The following is a 16,617-nucleotide window of genomic DNA, read 5'->3' on the forward strand; positions in this document are numbered from 1 at the left end:
CTAATTCTGAACCTGTTTCATAATACCTTTTTAAAATAACATGCTCTATTGGGAAAAACGAATAGCGTTTAAGAAATATGCATTAAGTTTGCTAAAATCAAGGGAGTAAATAAACTGTTAATAGTAACTAAATTAAAATTGATTTCAAGGACGCATGCATTCACTTTACTTGGACGTGTCGTCATTAAATATACGCCCACTATCTGGACGTGGCCCAATTGACATTAGACAGAAGTTTTTCGACGTCACTCTTCTCACGTGGACCAATCCCGGTGCAGTGCGTGGAGAGATGGGCGGGTCTGGATTGGGGGGTGCGCCATTGCCGATTCTTGCTTAAGGCATAAAGAAAGATTAAGTGCATTACCGGGGACAATGTATTTTACCTTTCAAAACAAGAGCACATACAATTATCTTAGCCAATGCCAGCACAGTGAATACTGAGCGTTAGCCCTTTTATAAGACCTTTGCTGTGATTATGAAATTATATAACGTTTTTCTACAAGAAAAAAGGCAGTAATCGCAGTATATACCTTTCCCTTTGTCTGTTCGATTTTAGCTAATTTAATTGTATCAATACGAATGGGCCTCAATTATTTTTAGGATTCCACTGCCCTGTATATTCCATTTTAAAATGCATTACATCAATGCGTTAGAAGCCTATTTGCCGTTATTAATTTTGAATTAAAGCCCGATAAAAATAAGTAGGATTATGCTTCGTTGCGTTTTGCGTTTAGCTGCTAACCGGAAACAGTATGTTTGGTTACTATTAGCTTGATAAAACGTTTTCTCCCAGCAGCACCATCAGTTGATCCAATGAGGTGACGCCGCGTTCCGGGCCCGGTAGCTGAGAGCGAGCCGGTGATAAGGGGAACAGAAAACGGAAAACGTGAGAGTCAAAGAGGTTCTGAATCAAAGACAGATAAGGGAAGCTAAGCTAAGAACCCCCCGGAAAAGCACAGTCGACACCTGCATTTGTGTTCGGGATAAGGTGAGTTGGGTTGCTGCCTCAGCACAGTGCGTCAATCATGCGTTCGTTGGATGGTTGTTCAAGTGAGCTAACGTAAGCTAACATTAGCTGTCAACTTCTCCTCCTGCTGCTTCTAGTTCCGCTGGCTTTGATCCGAAAGGTCCAAACATGGTCCACGTTGTCCAGATGCGTTTGAGTAGAACCGTTTATGATAGTACTCTAAGCAATGCATATTGTATCCAACTTTTCCGTAAGGGGATAAGTTTTCTAACTTAATTCACATCAGCAGCTTTTCTTCCATCCAAAAGCTGATTTTGAGTAAGTTTTTATTACATTGAGGTTTTCAGTGCATCCATTTCGCATGCATGCGTCACTGTATCACTTGTGCAACACACACGCTTCCTGATGTGTCTTGCTGAAACACGCGCGCGCGCACACACACACACACACACACACACACACTTTTCTGGTCTTCATGTCATTCTGAATTTCTTGCTTCAGTTTAGATTTCCACCATTGAACATGAGAGCCATACTTCCCTCTGAGTGCGGAGTCACTCCTGTGTAAATATTAAAGCTTTAGACAATGGTGTTAAGGCCACATGTTTGGACCAGTCCACACCTATTATGGGGGGGTCAGGTGCATTCACTGCTTTGAATATTCTTAGCCAAATAGCACTACCTGTCAGTGGCACTGCTTCAGGTTACAGTAATCATATTAGCACCGAAGAACCTTGACAAAACCTATGCAATGCTTAGGCAATTGTCTAAGGATAGATGTATAATTATATCCAGGTGTCTGTCTGTGGTCAAACTGTATGAAACTTGCTTTTCAACCGCGACGTCCTCATACTCCCACATCATGAGTGAAAGGGACAACAACTGGACTAAAATGTTCTTTTCAGGGCAGGCGGCAGTACAATGAGGAGTAGGGGATTAAAGGTGTTCGGTAGTGATGGTGGTGTGTGATCAGGTTGTCACACACGTAGGACCCTGTGAATCCAGTTGATTCTGACGTTAACTCTGTTCATCATACAGCTCATCATGGAGCGGAGGATGCTGGCGCCGTTTCTTCTCTTCAGCCTTGTTCTGGCCATGTTGCCCTCTCGCACAGGTAATGTGATCTATGAACGTATTTGCCTAGAAACAAGCCCTGGTGCTCGTGCTGACAAGTGCTTTCAACCGACCGATTACGCTGTTAACGACACGCAGGCCGCTTAGCACCGCTCACCAATCGATAATGCAATTCTTTGATTTAGTGTTCGGTCTTTATGTAACCCGTCTTGGTGTCTGCAGTGACTGTCGCCGTCATGTCCATTGACCTGGGCAGTGAGTGGATGAAAGTTGCGATAGTGAAACCTGGTGTGCCGATGGAGATCGTTCTCAACAAGTGAGTGTTTGCCCTCATCAATGGTACAGTGAACATACACGCTTGGCTCACACCCACAAGAAAACCGAGCGAAAGTACATATCAGAACTTAAAAGAATGTCTGCTTTTTTCTTCTTCAGGGAGTCGAGGAGGAAAACCCCCACGGCTGTATGTCTGAAGGAAAATGAAAGATTTTTGGGAGACAGTGCCCTGGGAATGGTACACTATCTATTCCTAATTCCACAGTTCAAATGACATCAAACTATGTTGTGCTTATGTTAATAATCTTCCCATATTGGATACGTTTCAGTCTGTGAAGAACCCCACTACTGTTTATAGACACCTGCAAGGCCTCCTGGGCAAAAAGTACGATAACCTGCAGGTGGCGCTCTACCAGAAACGGTTCCCTGAGCACCAGCTTCTGGAGGACCCAGTGAGAGGCACAGTCTACTTCAAAAACTCTGAGTGAGTCTCTTTACACCGTTTCCCAGCATACACAACAATACGTTCCTGTAAAATATTTTAACCTCCCAAGTCCTACGGGTGCTGTGTCTGTTATTCACTTTCTACACAGTGTGTAAAGTAAAATAGTAATGCTTTTCACCTCACTGATGCTGTGTGGACTGGGACCTCTAATCTCTTCTGTGTTTGGCTCTGCCAGAGAAATGCAGTTCACACCTGAGGAGCTCCTTGGGATGCTGCTCAATTATTCTCGTGGACTCGCTCAGGACTTCGCAGGTCAGTTGGCCTTCAGAAGAAGATGCATCAGTGTATATTTAAATATGCAAAGCATGTATTCATTCCTTCCTCCCGCTTACAGAACAACCAATCAAAGATGCAGTGATCACAGTCCCGGCCTTCTTCAACCAGGCAGAGCGCAGGGCAGTCCTGCAGGCTGCACAGATGGCGGGTGTAAAGGTCCTTCAACTCATCAACGACAACACCGCTGTGGCCTTGAACTATGGGGTGTTCAGGAGAAAAGACATTGACAACACTGTTAAGGTGCCTCTTCAGCATTACTCCCAAGTACATGTTAAGGATCATTCTGGTGGAATTCTATGTCCCTCTTGTCAACTCATCCATGTACATAAGTGTGCAAGAGTGAAGCTAGTGAGTCCAGGCTGAGACGTGTCTCTGATTATAGTGGAGCTCGAGTATGTGGTATGCCATCTGCTCAGTGGAGCTTGCAGCTCAGAAGTTGGAGCGCCACAGTAGATGGGGCTTATGCATAAGATTCCAGAGTATCTTTCACTGTAAGAAGATGAGCTCCTGTGAGTGACTACACATTGCTTAAAGTCTGATATGTTCCCTTTTCAGAATGTGATGTTTTACGACATGGGCTCAGGCAGCACCACGGCCACCATTGTCACCTACCAGACAGTCAAAACCAAGGAGGCTGGCACACAGCCTCAACTACAGATCCGAGGGGTCGGGTGAGTCCAGGCAGAGAGGGAGGGGGTCTTTTTTATATAAAAAAAAAACTTTTTTTTTCTTTTGAAATAAACTGTTGACAGATTTACTGTTAATGGAAAAACTACAACCAAACTAGTTGATGCAGAGAAACGACACATCATAAATTGAGAAGCAGAGTGTTTTCCCTGACTGAAAACAGGAGGTCCTCCAGACCCCAAGTGTCCACAAAGAGTTGTCCACAAACCAAACTCTGCCCAGCAGCCCCGTCCGCATCAGACTCGCGTCCTCTGACCCTTCATCCCGCACACGGTCTTTCCTTGTTTTCCAAATGACTAGTTTGGACATTCCTGAAAAGAAATTGATTAGTACACGCATCTGTCTTTTCCTAGCAGAGTGCGGAGTTTTCCTAGCAGGGGCAGTAGAGAAAGAAGTGTTCACCTAAGCCAGTGCTATCCAAACTAGGGTGCTGAACTACAGGGTGTGCAACGCACAGGCACAGAGAGACACACTGCTGGACCGAATGTAGATCACCTGCACCGGGTGTAGGATGGAGGTCTTCACCAGGTGACGAAGCTTCATACAGCCAGCCTCTCTTACTCTGGATTTGAGGCTGGGACGTGATAAAGCTGCCTCCACTGGTACAGCCCCCAGCTTGGGGTGCCCCCATAATGAAAGCACCTGATGCTACCCGTGTTAGCGTACATCATGTAGTGCCTCTCTCCGTGTTTCACCATCAAGGAGACCTTTAGCGCCTGTAATGGAACAGGTTAGGAACATGAACACCGATTCCCGTGAAGTACTGGACGTACTTCAGCTTCTCGCTCTTGGAGCCTAGCCCCACAGCCTGGATGCCACTCACTAGCGTGCGCCTGGTTGGGGATGAACGGGGGAACACCTGACTCAGTGACCTGCATAAAGGGCACTGCGAGCGGGGACACCTGCAGGTACATCGTGTCCAGCGACACGCCGCTCGCTCAGTCTGTGAAGAAAAGGATGGAGAGAATGGACGGATCATGTCTAACTGGGTTTTGTGGTGTTATTCTGTCCTTATTTTTCTTATGTAAGAGCTTTAAAATCCACAGATAAGACCACCTGAGGCTTTGAATAGAAAAGATAGCACATTTTGACCCCCCCTAAACCCATGTCCTCAGTCTAAGGTAATATGTCCTGTTCTGGCTGTAGGTTTGACCGTGGGCTGGGGGGCTTTGAGATGGACCTGCGTCTCCGCGACCATCTGGCCAAACTGTTCAACGAGCAGAAGAAGAGCAAGAAGGATGTGAGGGAGAACCAACGGGCCATGGCCAAGCTCCTGAAAGAGGCACAGAGGCTCAAGACAGTGCTCAGTGCAAACGTGGATTTCATGGCCCAGGTGAGTCCAGGCATTTGAAACGGCAGGACTCAGACCAGCTGGAAACACACACGTTATCCACAATTTAAGGACATTTTCAAAATCTTTAATTATTTCAAGCAGTTTGAATTGTCTGGGTACTGCCATGAGGAGTCGGGACAGTGAATATTTGTTTGTTTGTTTTCTTCCAGGTGGAGGGTTTGATGGATGACATCGACTTCAAAGCTAAAGTGACACGGACTGAGTTTGAGGAGCTGTGTGCCGACCTGTTTGAGAGAGTGCCGGGTCCGGTTCAGGAGGCTCTGACCACGGCAGAGATGAAGCTGGTCCGTGTGCTCAGTTCATGTGTCTAGACGCCTCGTCCTGTTGGTCACGGCTCCCCTGTTGTGTGATACTGATGATGTGGTACTATCCTGCAAGATGGTGTTTATTGAGCGTGTATTCTTATTTGCTGCTGTTGATGATGCTGGTTGGTTAGTTCACCTTTGCTTTGTCATTTTTTACCAATGTTGGACAACATAGCACTATTCTAATCCATATTATAATTGTGTTGAGTGGCACTAAAGCAAAACTCATTTTAGAAAAAACCTGTTTAGTTCAATTGCATCTCAAGTTGGGTGGACGAATGAAATATGAATTGCTTCTGGAGTATGAATGAATGAATGAATGATTGAGTGAATGTCTGTTCTTATTTCTGCCCATAGGAGGAAATAGAGCAGGTGATTTTAGTCGGTGGCTCTACCCGTGTCCCCAAGGTTCAGGAGGTGCTGCTCAAAGCTGTGGAGAAGTAAGTGTCAATCACTAGTGTATGAAATACCTTTCACTTGCCATTAAACCTAAGCAAAAATCTGTTATGTGAAGACCTACTTTAGAGCGAGACAGAGGAACTGAAATACACATGCTATCTGCGGTGGAGGTGCAGTAAACCTTCCCCATCAGGAGGAGTAATGGATTAAAGGCCACTGAGGCTCTCCAGTTTGCCAATCAATGTTCTTTTTCTCTCTCCTAACGCGGGCCTCCTCCGTGCACATGTAACGTTGCGTCTGTGTGTGCAGGGAGGAGCTAGGGAAGAACATCAACGCAGACGAAGCAGCAGCCATGGGTGCAGTGTACCAGGCGGCGGCCCTCAGCAAGGCCTTCAAGGTCAAGCCTTTCCTGGTGCGAGACGCGGCAATCTTCCCCATCCAGGTCAGTGCCTGAGTCTGCATGTCATCCCTTTGGATGCATATGCAGTCTTTTTAATTTACTGGACTAAAATCCATATAGGATGCATCAGTGTTTCCCACAGATCCAACGTCGGAGGGAGAGCAGGGAAAGGAAATTCAGCTGAACGAATATGCTGCATGATTTAAATAGCGTTAAAAAAATGCAATGTGTTGCGGCCGGTGTTGAATCTGTGGTGCACCGCCATCAATTAGTCTGTGGGAGACACTGATGCATTGTTGAGCTACAACATCAGCTGGTCAAATAAGTCCTGAATCGATCTGTTAACAGTCATTTAACCCAACAGGTGGAGTTCACACGAGAGACGGAGGAAGAGGGGTTGAAAACCCACAAACACAACAAGCGCGTCCTCTTCCAGAGGATGGCGCCCTACCCCCAGCGCAAGGTCATCACGTTCAACCGCTACAGCGCTGACTTTGCTTTCTACATCAACTACGGCGACCTCAGCTTCCTCAGTCAGCATGACCTCAGGTTAGTTAGCTACGTAAGTGGTGTTAATGACATCGCCGGACGGCTGGTAGTAATCCACTACCTTAAAACTCTGATCCACATTGTTCTTCTCACTCGCTGTGTTCTGTCATGATGTGAATGTAAGCCCCCTTTCCTCTCCGACTGTGTTCCACAGTGTGTTTGGCTCTCTGAACCTGACCACAGTCAAACTGTCTGGAGTGGGCGACAGCTTCCAGAAGCACACAGATGCAGAGTCGAAAGGCATCAAAGCCCATTTCAACATGGATGAAAGTGGAGTGCTGCTGCTGGACCGAGTCAGTAACTAGTCCCCTAGCTCCTTTTTTAGTTTTACCCTTCTGATATTTCAGACTTCCAAACAGTACATGTATGTGTGGTTACATAAACGCATACGGAGCATGAAACACAGTCCGGATGTCAAATCAACTTTTTTTGAGCTCGAATAATCACTCAATTTTAACATTTTGATTTGTATCCGATTTTAATATAGTATTTTCACCCACAGGTGGAGTCTGTGTTTGAAACTATTGTGGAAGACAAAGAGGAGGAATCAACATTAACTAGTAGGTTTTGGTCTGATGTGCACTTTATGAAGATTATTTTCTCATATCAACCATCTATAATATAGATGGTTGATATGAGAAAATAATGATCATATAGATTCTATATGATCATTGGTACACCTGGATGTCATTTTCAAAAGGTTGTAAACCGTCTGTTTTATTAATATGTATTGTGTCCTTTGGGTGTTAGGGTTAGAAGTTCATCGTGAATGAATAGTACTGCGAATCAGCATTGTGTCAAACACAAGGCCCTATAAGCACATACACATCAGAACATTACTATTTGATGATCATTTAACTCTGTAAAGTGCTGCATTTTTAATGTGTAATGCGATTACTGACTTGTGTACTTCTCAAGGAAATGTTGCAGGGTAAAGTACTCATTGCACTGTGCTCTCTTTCAGAGCTGGGTAACACCATTTCCACCTTGTTTGGAGGAGGATCATCGGAACCCTCCTTGAATGCAACTGAACCTGTCCAGGTAATTGTAACTCATGACACAGTGACCATCACTTAGGAAGGGCCAGGTGCATGTTTACTATCCATTTACAGATTTCACACTGCAATATCTTCCACAACATGTCGTTGATTGTAGCTAACATCGTTTCCTGATGTCTTGTGTCCAGGATGAGGAGGAAGTGCCTCCAGAGTCTGAAAAGGACGGCAAGGAGGAGGAAGGTAAAGCTGAAGGCGAGAAGGAAGAGGCTGCCAAAGAGAAGCAGGAAGAGGCAGAGAAAAGTGCAGATGAAGAGACTAGTCAGGAAAAGACGGAGGAGACTGGTAGCAAGACTGATGCCAAGGTCAGATCTGTTCCTCATACTCTGAGAAAGTCACTGTGGGGGTCTACATTTTGCACAGCACTTGGTGAAATTCAATATTGAAAAAGAAAAAGCGACAGTGTTGAAAGTAACCGCATTTGTACTCTTAAAGGAGGAGGATGGAGAAAAATCTGTCAACGCGGAGGCGGAGAAGGATGCAGAGAAGGATGCAGAGAAGCAGACCAAACCTCAAAAAAAGAGCAAGATTGCTGAAGAGATCACAGTGGAACTCGTCATCAACGACATCCTGGACCCCACGCTTGATGATGTCACTTCCTCTAAGAAAAAGTAAAGCAACAAATTCTATTTCTTTCGGTTTGTTTTGGTGCGCATTATTTCATGCCTATGCTTTGGTCCTTGTACCTTTTTCAGACTGCAAGATTTGACAGACAGAGACCTGGCGAAACAGGAAAGGGAGAAGTCCTTGAACAGTCTAGAAGCATTTATATTTGAGACGCAGGTGAGCAAATTCCTTTCAGGTTTATCCGCTTTCTCTTTTTTTTTTTTTTTTTTTTTTTTTTTTTCTTACATTAACCCCTGCTGTTAACTAACCAGTGTAAGAGGGGGGGAAATGGTATGGCATCACAATCCCACCCAATACTTTTGTTCTTCCTCCAGGACAAGCTGTACCAGGAGGATTACCAGCAGGTGGTGTCAGAGGAGGAGAAGGAGCAGATCTCCTCCAAGCTGAGTGAGGCGTCCGAGTGGATGGACGAGGACGGCTACGCGGCCACCACAAAGCAGCTGAGAGAGAAGCTGTCTCAGCTCAAGAGCCTGTGCAAGGACATGTTCTTCAGGGTGGAGGAGCGACGCAAGTGGCCAGACCGCCTGGCTGCTCTGGACAGCATGCTCAACACCTCCAGCTTCTTCTTGAGGTGAGGGTGGAAGGGAAGGAGGACATGTGGGTCTGCTGTTGTGGCTCTGCACTTATGTAAAGACTCATTTCTTTTTCTTTCTTTTAAAGGAGTGCCAAACTTATCCCAGAAGATGACCAAATCTTTACTCAAGTTGAACTGAATACGTTAGAGAAAGTGATAAATGAAACGGCGGTAAGTGGTTCTAAGGTTCTAGATGGCCAACTCACTCATCTCCATAACCCCCGATCATGATGTTATTGATTGTTACTGATTTATTGTCCTGAAGACTAAGGGATCTTTTGTTTTGAAATAAATCAAATGCTCTGACAGAACAAGAAACAACTCCTGTGACAGGACCAGGACAATCTTTTCATTCTCCCTGTTTTTCACTAGATATACCTACTTTCGCTAAGTGCTGCTAGCTCCTTTCATAGGGAAGAGTTGGCAACACTGGCCCGGGTCGTAAGGTTGGACACTTTTTTTTTTTTTTTTTTTTAAGAAATCTTGAGCAGTCTCCAACCTACGAACGGTCCCTCTAGGCTCACTGTATACAATGAGAAGTGTTTCTTTAAGCAGACTAATTCTCATTGTATTGAATGAACTGAGCTTCAGGTGTCAATTTGTCTCCGGCTCCTCCAGAAGTGGAAGAATGAAACTGTCGCAGCGCAGGAGAAAAACTCTCTGACGGAGCGGCCCGTCCTGTTGTCCAAAGACATCGAGTCCAAGCTGACTCTTCTGGATCGAGAGGTGAACTACTTGCTCAACAAGGCCAAGTTCGCTAAACCCAAAGCTAAAGCCAAAGCCAAGAATGGCACCAGCTCTGGTAAAAGCAGCAAAGGTAACAACACGGAGGACAAAGTCATCCCTCCCACAGAGGAGAGCACCGACACAAAGACTGGTAGGTCCACAACAGAACTCCATATATGAGCTGTAATAAGGGCTAAAATAACTTTTCATGTATGCTTTCATCAAATACAGAGAACTCTGAGGAGGTGCAGCCAGGCCAAGCGCCGCCCACTGAAGAGAGCACTGAACACACAGGCTCAGACAGCCAATCACAGCCCACAGAAGAAACCAAAACTACAGGTCGGTCTGCCACACCTGTTGCCGATGATGCCAGGGAACTTTAGGGCCTTGACAAAATGTTTGAAACGCATTCAACGTGATCCAATAATATCTCCTCTGAACAGAATGAACTCGTTGACTGACTCCAATGGAACATTAGAGTACTGTTGTAATGGATTACATTGTTACAGCAGAAAGTAACAATGTAAAGTCCAGCAATGAGCTCATCCCTCCTCCAGTGCTTATTTTTCTTATATGATTTGTAGAATCTGCTGTAAAAGCTTCCCATGGTTCTCATCTTTCCCTGAGAGAACCTTAGGGAGACACAGAGCGTCCTTTTTCCATTCTTTTATGAATAAGTTGATCTTTACTGCAACTCTGATCTCCCCTGAAAAAAGTAGATTTTTTTTTTTTTCCTCAAACAACGATAATGTGTGGGAGACACAATAAGTACTGGTTAACTTCCAGTGATCTGTTCCCTTTCTGGACATCAAACAGTGATAACCAGTTATATATTGGGTTTCTATTGCAATAATAAATCCTGTAACAATGTGTCAATGTATTACATTCTTGTTTCACTGACTTCTCAGATGTGTTATGTAATTACCCAAGTGGCTTTGCAAAAGCGTGCGTACATGGCTGGTTGAAGGAACGTATTCTCTACAGAGCTGCTTCTCTGCACTCATAACGTAAGCATCGATCGACATACACACAATTCATTTCCTTCTCTGTCCTCTTTCCAGCACCAGCATCAGGAGAAGCCCAACTTGAAAACCACAATGAATTGTAACAACTGGAAGAAAGAAAATCATTATTTATTGACAGTATATAAATATTTGGGTTGCTCCGCACTGTCTTTTTTTTTTTTTTTTAAATCTTTGTCCTTTTTTGTTTTTCGAACTGCTGGAAGCTGATTGGATAAGGATTCAGACCACTCAGTCTTGCGTCCCCACCCCTTTTCTGTTCGCGCTGTTAACCTCTTCGATGGACTCTATAAGCAACGGACACGGAAACACCATGAAGAAGCACTTAGATAGAAATATAGGCCAACACTGTAGATGAAATCCCTTCTGGTGTGCTGATGGACAGGGGGCGTGTGCAGTGCTTGTTTGAACTATGGACTCATGACAAGTCGAGCACTGCTGTGATCTGGTTTTTCCTTCATGAACTTGAACTTTGTTTTCTGCCCTCTCATCGACTACACTGTTTGTCCTACCACCTGCTCCTGTTCTCCTTCTTCATGGTGGAGTAAACTGCACAAAACGCTCTTCGTCACTGTCCTTCAGAGGATGCTCAAGGCTTCCCAATCCACCATTGAGTTGGAAACTTAGTTGGCGACTGTATTCGTAAACCACGACAGAAAGTGGAAGCCCTTTACTTTGAAAGAGGATTTGCTTTATAATAATTCCAATCTGTTTAATCATAACCTTAATTACAAGCCCTAACTATTGATAGAATAATGGGAGGTCACACAAAATCACTGAAGGGCTTTTAGGACCTACAGCCTATACCAAGATGTCGACTATAAAGGGATTGCTTGTTTCCGGATAGAAGTCCATCAACCCTCTCATGTCTAAATTTCCTTTCCTTATTATTGACCACGCAAATGAGCAGTGTTAGTGATGGACCCCTCAGCTGTGCACACTGAGCTAGTGCTTTACTTTGACATGCCTTGGGGTGCACATTCTTTCTCACATGTTGGTTCCATTTTTCCGTTACAGCAGACTGGGGGGATTTTGGACTCTCTTCAGGACTTTAGGTTGGCTGTGTGCTTCTATGTTTGCAACAAAATAAAAAGTCAGAAAATGGGAGATGCAACACTGTTGTGTTTGTAAACTGTTAATTAAAAATCTGTTTTTAATTGTATTGATTTTGTCTTTTGTCGACATTGACAAAGTTTCTTTTGTTGTAAACTGTTCTATTCTGTCAAAGTGGACAGGGCAAGATCCTACACCTGACCAGCTTTCAGCAGATCCACCAGTCGTAGCTAGCATAGCTTTTTTTTCCTGACGTTCCAGTAGTTTATGTAAAAGTTCCTTTTATAGAAACCCTTTTTCCACTTGTGCTGGAGGTTTGATATAGAAACTGACCTCTATTTTTCAGGCTTACTTGGTGCTGTATGGTATAGTCACTGCCACTTAATGTTTGGTTATTTAGTCCTTTTCTTGGTAGTTTTACCTCTTCACATCTCAACCTTGTTTGTGTCAAAATGCCTGAAGATTGTCTACCCTAAAAGTCTGGCCAGAAAAAATAAAGCGCATCACCTTCTTAAAGCTGCATAAATCTGATGTCATCAAAACGTATTATGGAGAGATATGGGATTTTAACCTGTTTTAGTTGATAACATTCTTTTTACAAAAATGTTCATGACCAAAAGGCTTTAAAGCAGCTGGTCTTCAATAAGGTATGATGCAATGCAAGAGGATTTACCATGATGCATCGTTTTTTTAGGTAGAAGATAAATCTGAGGGGGTTCAAAGGAGAGCGAAAAGGAAAAGGGTCGACGTGGCGCAGAGGTAGAGAGGGTGCGCCAGGAACCGTAAGGTTGGTGGTTAGAGCCCTGGCTGGCTGCCCCATGTCGAATTGTCCCTGAGCAAGACACCTAACCCCTAATTGCTCCCCGGGCAGGAATGTAAAAAAGCCATGGAAAAAAATGCAATGGTCAGCTAAATGACCTGTAATGTAATGAAAAATGGCCCTTAATATTAAAACCTGAGAGTTTGTATGAGATGAAGTAACACATTGCATTTACTTATGCAGAGGGCTGACTTTTCACCTCTGCCAATTCATCCTATAGTTTACCATAGACCATGTACTTTGATTTTGGCTACTTCCTTACCTTGTGCCACAGCTCGATTCTCATACAGGGGCCATAAAAAGTGATTGGATTATACCTGTCGTACCAATACAGGTGAAATCCAATAAGGACTTACAAGTGGTACAGGCATATGCTGCAGGCATACATTTTGTTCTGAATTTTTTTATGGGGAGACTTAACCTGAATGGGTGGAAAACTCAAATCCACTTCAGAACCATGGGCTCAGGAGCAACAGTTTCCAGCTACACGTGGACAGATTTGGAGATTTCCAGTCTCACAGGGGGAAGATGTATTATTTGGCCGAGGTCCATACTCAGAAGAGGAGAGGATGCCTGTAAGCACTCATCGAAGATGATGATTTGGCAAAGTGGCGAGTTGGCATCTTATGCTGTGTGGCGCCTGTAACCAACAAATGTAATGTTAAGGCAAGGAAATTGACATTTGCTCATTTTATGCGGATTAAAATGAGCAAAAGACACACAGCCACTGGAAATGGAATTTGCTTTACGGCAGAACACGTGTCCGTACATGTTCCCTCTCGTTCGTCCTAGTGGAGTTAATACATACATTTGAAATGTGTTAGGGTCTCAACACTATTATTGTCATCGCACGCACATGCGCAGATAGACCCCTAGTGGTGCTCAAGCACCTGCTCTTTTGCCCTGGACAAGAAAAGTGGATTGAGAACCTGCCCCGCAAAATGTCTGCGCACGTGCCAGAGTATCTGACAGGTGCGTTCGATAATTGCTGAGACGCAGCTGCAGTCTCCGGCAGCAGTCCGCCCCGTATGTATAACGCGGCTGTGCAAATGAGAGCGTTCCATTCCTCCTGTGCTATTGGAGCGTCCTTCGCCGGGGGGCCGCCCGTACCGCTCCGCGCGCTGCGCCATTGGCTCGCGTGTTTCAGATTCACTCCGCCAATCTGAGAAGCCTCTGTTGTTATATGCTTTTCCTCCCTAAAGCATTACGTAAAGATTCGATCGCGCCCGCTCACAGTCTCACGGCCTTTCCGCCGAGCCAATAACTGACTGGAACAAACATGTCTGGCAGAGGGAAAACCGGAGGCAAAGCTCGAGCGAAGGCCAAGTCCCGCTCCTCCCGGGCTGGACTCCAGTTCCCGGTGGGCCGAGTTCACAGGCTACTGCGCAAGGGAAACTATGCGGAGCGCGTCGGTGCCGGGGCTCCGGTGTACCTGGCGGCCGTGCTGGAGTATCTAACAGCTGAGATCCTGGAGCTGGCAGGTAACGCGGCCAGGGACAACAAGAAGACCAGGATCATCCCCAGGCACCTGCAGTTGGCCGTGCGCAACGACGAGGAGCTTAACAAGCTGCTGGGAGGTGTGACCATCGCGCAGGGGGGAGTGCTGCCCAACATCCAGGCTGTCCTCCTCCCCAAGAAGACGGAGAAACCGGCCAAGAGCAAGTAAAAGACAGGCCGCAGAACCTGCTCGTGCTCGTTTTTGGGATTGACATTTTCCAATAGTGGACAGTGTTTGGTGTTGCTGTTTCTACAATGAAGACATCAAGTCTCTTTCCATCGGGGCTGCTCACAGACTGGTTTTCTCTCGTGTAGTCGACTCGTGGACGAGATCCGATGTTAACATGGACTTGTTCTGAGGGGAGGGCTTCGTATTGGTTCGCTCTGCTGCTACCAGACGTTACAGATGGTTGTGTTGTTTTTGTCATGTCTCAATAAAAAGACCCCGCAGCCTCGTGGCATAGGGCGAGTACATCCGGTCTGCATGGAGCCTGTGTACTGTGTCAGCAGTCAGTAGGAGAGAGAACGACATGCAGCTTGTGCAGAGTTTAAACGGGCAATGTAAAATAGAGTACTGGTACTGTTTTTTTTGGTCCCATATTATGAGGGTTTTCTCCATCACGTGCCTTCTCATGCTGAAATTATGAACGGCAGTCCTTCAAGGAAGCCGTGGCAGATTGTGATCATGTTTCTATTCATTGCTACATATGATCCTGTCCTTTGAGAACAATAGAATATCTTGATCATTTTGCAGTTGAGCGAGCATCTCTCCTCTATTCATTTCTTTTCCTTCAAGGTACATTTCTAAAACTGTACTTTACTGTGCCGACCAAACTAAAATGAGTAGTTTAGTTGAACTGTCAAACATTCCCAAGGCTGGGCCTCTTTTCTCATTAGGGTTCTCATTGCATTGTTTGTATTAGTCACACACCCTGAAACTGGGTTTCTTCTAGATGCAACTCACAGCATAAAGGGGGAATTGGAAACATTATACTTGGGAAACATTTAGACAACTTACTACTCAATTATTTGAGCTGATGTAACTTTTTTTTAAACCTTTCTGTCTATAATAAAACAGTTCATAATCCTCTGAATTTTGTAGTATGAGCACATCATCAGATAAAACCTGTTGATACACGTCCTTCCATCCTAATTTACTACTCTTGGCTGAAAGCACAGACGCTGTTGCTCTAACATCACACTGCTAATACCACTTTTCAACGTTAGTGTGACATCATATTTCATTTAGTATTCAGATGTATGAATGGGATTAATTTGCTTCTGTTGGTCACGAAGTTCCTCTGGGTCTAGATACGTCAACCAGCAGGTGTATTCTCATCATTCAGTAATGACATCAAGGGCGTATCTATATGACTTAGTAGTTGTGTAAGCCTACACAATTCTAAATATTTTAAATTACAAGGGAATCTCCACTGCTTATTCCAAAATAAAGCGTGGTCATTCTGCTGTTAGTCAGCCAGCAAGATTTTCCTCCTCCACAGAGGACTTCATGCTGAGGCGTATAGGACTCAGGGGCGTTATTAGACACCTTGTCACGTCGAATGTTGTCCTCGGCCTGATACTTCTTGATTAATGGACACATCAAATATGAGGATGTACCTCTCAGCCAACTGCTGTTCTCAAATGCATGACAACTCGTCATTGATGAGGGAACAATTTAAAGCATTTGTTATTCCAACAGGGGGCAATAATACTGAATTATGGGGGCAAGTGTCCGTATATATTAATATGTTAAGATTTAGGTTTAGTAATATCTTAGGACGTAAAACATATTTACAACAGTCTAGATAGCGGGTCTGGGCCTCCGATTCAAAGGGTCATAAGGTGCACATAATGTCATCTTCATTTTCATCGCCATCTGCATTCTCATAACCGAAGTGCAGGGTTGCAGCAGTCTGACCCTCTTGCCCACAAGATGAATAGAGGACACAAAAGCCTTCCAAAATTGTTGAGTGTCGTGATATTATTCTGTGAGTCGTAGCCTTGTGTTTCCTTCATAAGGGCCAGAACAGATACTGTCAGTCCTAATTTACTGTCTGTCTCTCTGCCCTTAAATGTCTCACTGCCCTGGTCATGTGGCTCCACTGTTACTAGGCGAACATTCTTTTTACAGTTCATGTATCATTACAGTCAACTGACAGACTTGTTTAAAGACTAAATATCTGTTAAATATTATATATGATGTATCTTTTAGATCTTTAGCCATGATTTAACATACAAGTTGCTTTAAGAATTCCTAACATGAAATATGATCATACCAAAATTCAGACATCAAATATAATTTTCAAAGTTTCCCTCTATATTCGTTGTCATTCTAAAAGCACAGTTAACACTATTATCGCTCTACACGGAGATCACTGAAGGGTAATGGTGGAACATACTGCTCCATACCAGGTCCAACACAGTCCAAATGGAAATGTCAAACATCAAA

The 16,617-nt window shown here is 44.5% G+C and overlaps 2 protein-coding genes across 2 annotated transcripts; both read left to right on the forward strand.

The window, feature by feature from the left end:
• The first annotated feature begins 362 nt into the window (after window positions 1-362).
• hyou1 (hypoxia up-regulated 1) lies at window positions 363-11,957 on the forward strand. Its single transcript, XM_040182814.2, has 24 exons — window positions 363-988; window positions 2,005-2,080; window positions 2,263-2,356; window positions 2,476-2,554; window positions 2,646-2,800; window positions 2,997-3,073; window positions 3,156-3,337; window positions 3,653-3,768; window positions 4,931-5,117; window positions 5,288-5,422; window positions 5,801-5,883; window positions 6,152-6,284; window positions 6,607-6,791; window positions 6,946-7,084; window positions 7,294-7,351; window positions 7,756-7,832; window positions 7,978-8,151; window positions 8,282-8,457; window positions 8,542-8,629; window positions 8,788-9,044; window positions 9,134-9,218; window positions 9,666-9,924; window positions 10,005-10,112; window positions 10,835-11,957. Exons 2-24 carry the CDS (start codon window positions 2,011-2,013, stop codon window positions 10,879-10,881), a joined length of 2,964 nt encoding a protein of 987 aa, XP_040038748.2. The 5' UTR covers window positions 363-988; window positions 2,005-2,010; the 3' UTR covers window positions 10,882-11,957.
• Window positions 11,958-13,947: 1,990 nt separating this feature from the next.
• On the forward strand, window positions 13,948-15,259 carry h2ax1 (H2A.X variant histone family member 1). The gene has a single exon (XM_040182818.2). It carries the CDS (start codon window positions 13,948-13,950, stop codon window positions 14,332-14,334), a length of 387 nt encoding a protein of 128 aa, XP_040038752.1. The 3' UTR covers window positions 14,335-15,259.
• Window positions 15,260-16,617: the final 1,358 nt, after the last annotated feature.

The sequence above is a fragment of the Gasterosteus aculeatus genome, chromosome 7 (assembly GCF_964276395.1).
Source record: "Gasterosteus aculeatus chromosome 7, fGasAcu3.hap1.1, whole genome shotgun sequence".
In the NCBI taxonomy this organism is placed as follows: domain Eukaryota; kingdom Metazoa; phylum Chordata; class Actinopteri; order Perciformes; family Gasterosteidae; genus Gasterosteus; species Gasterosteus aculeatus.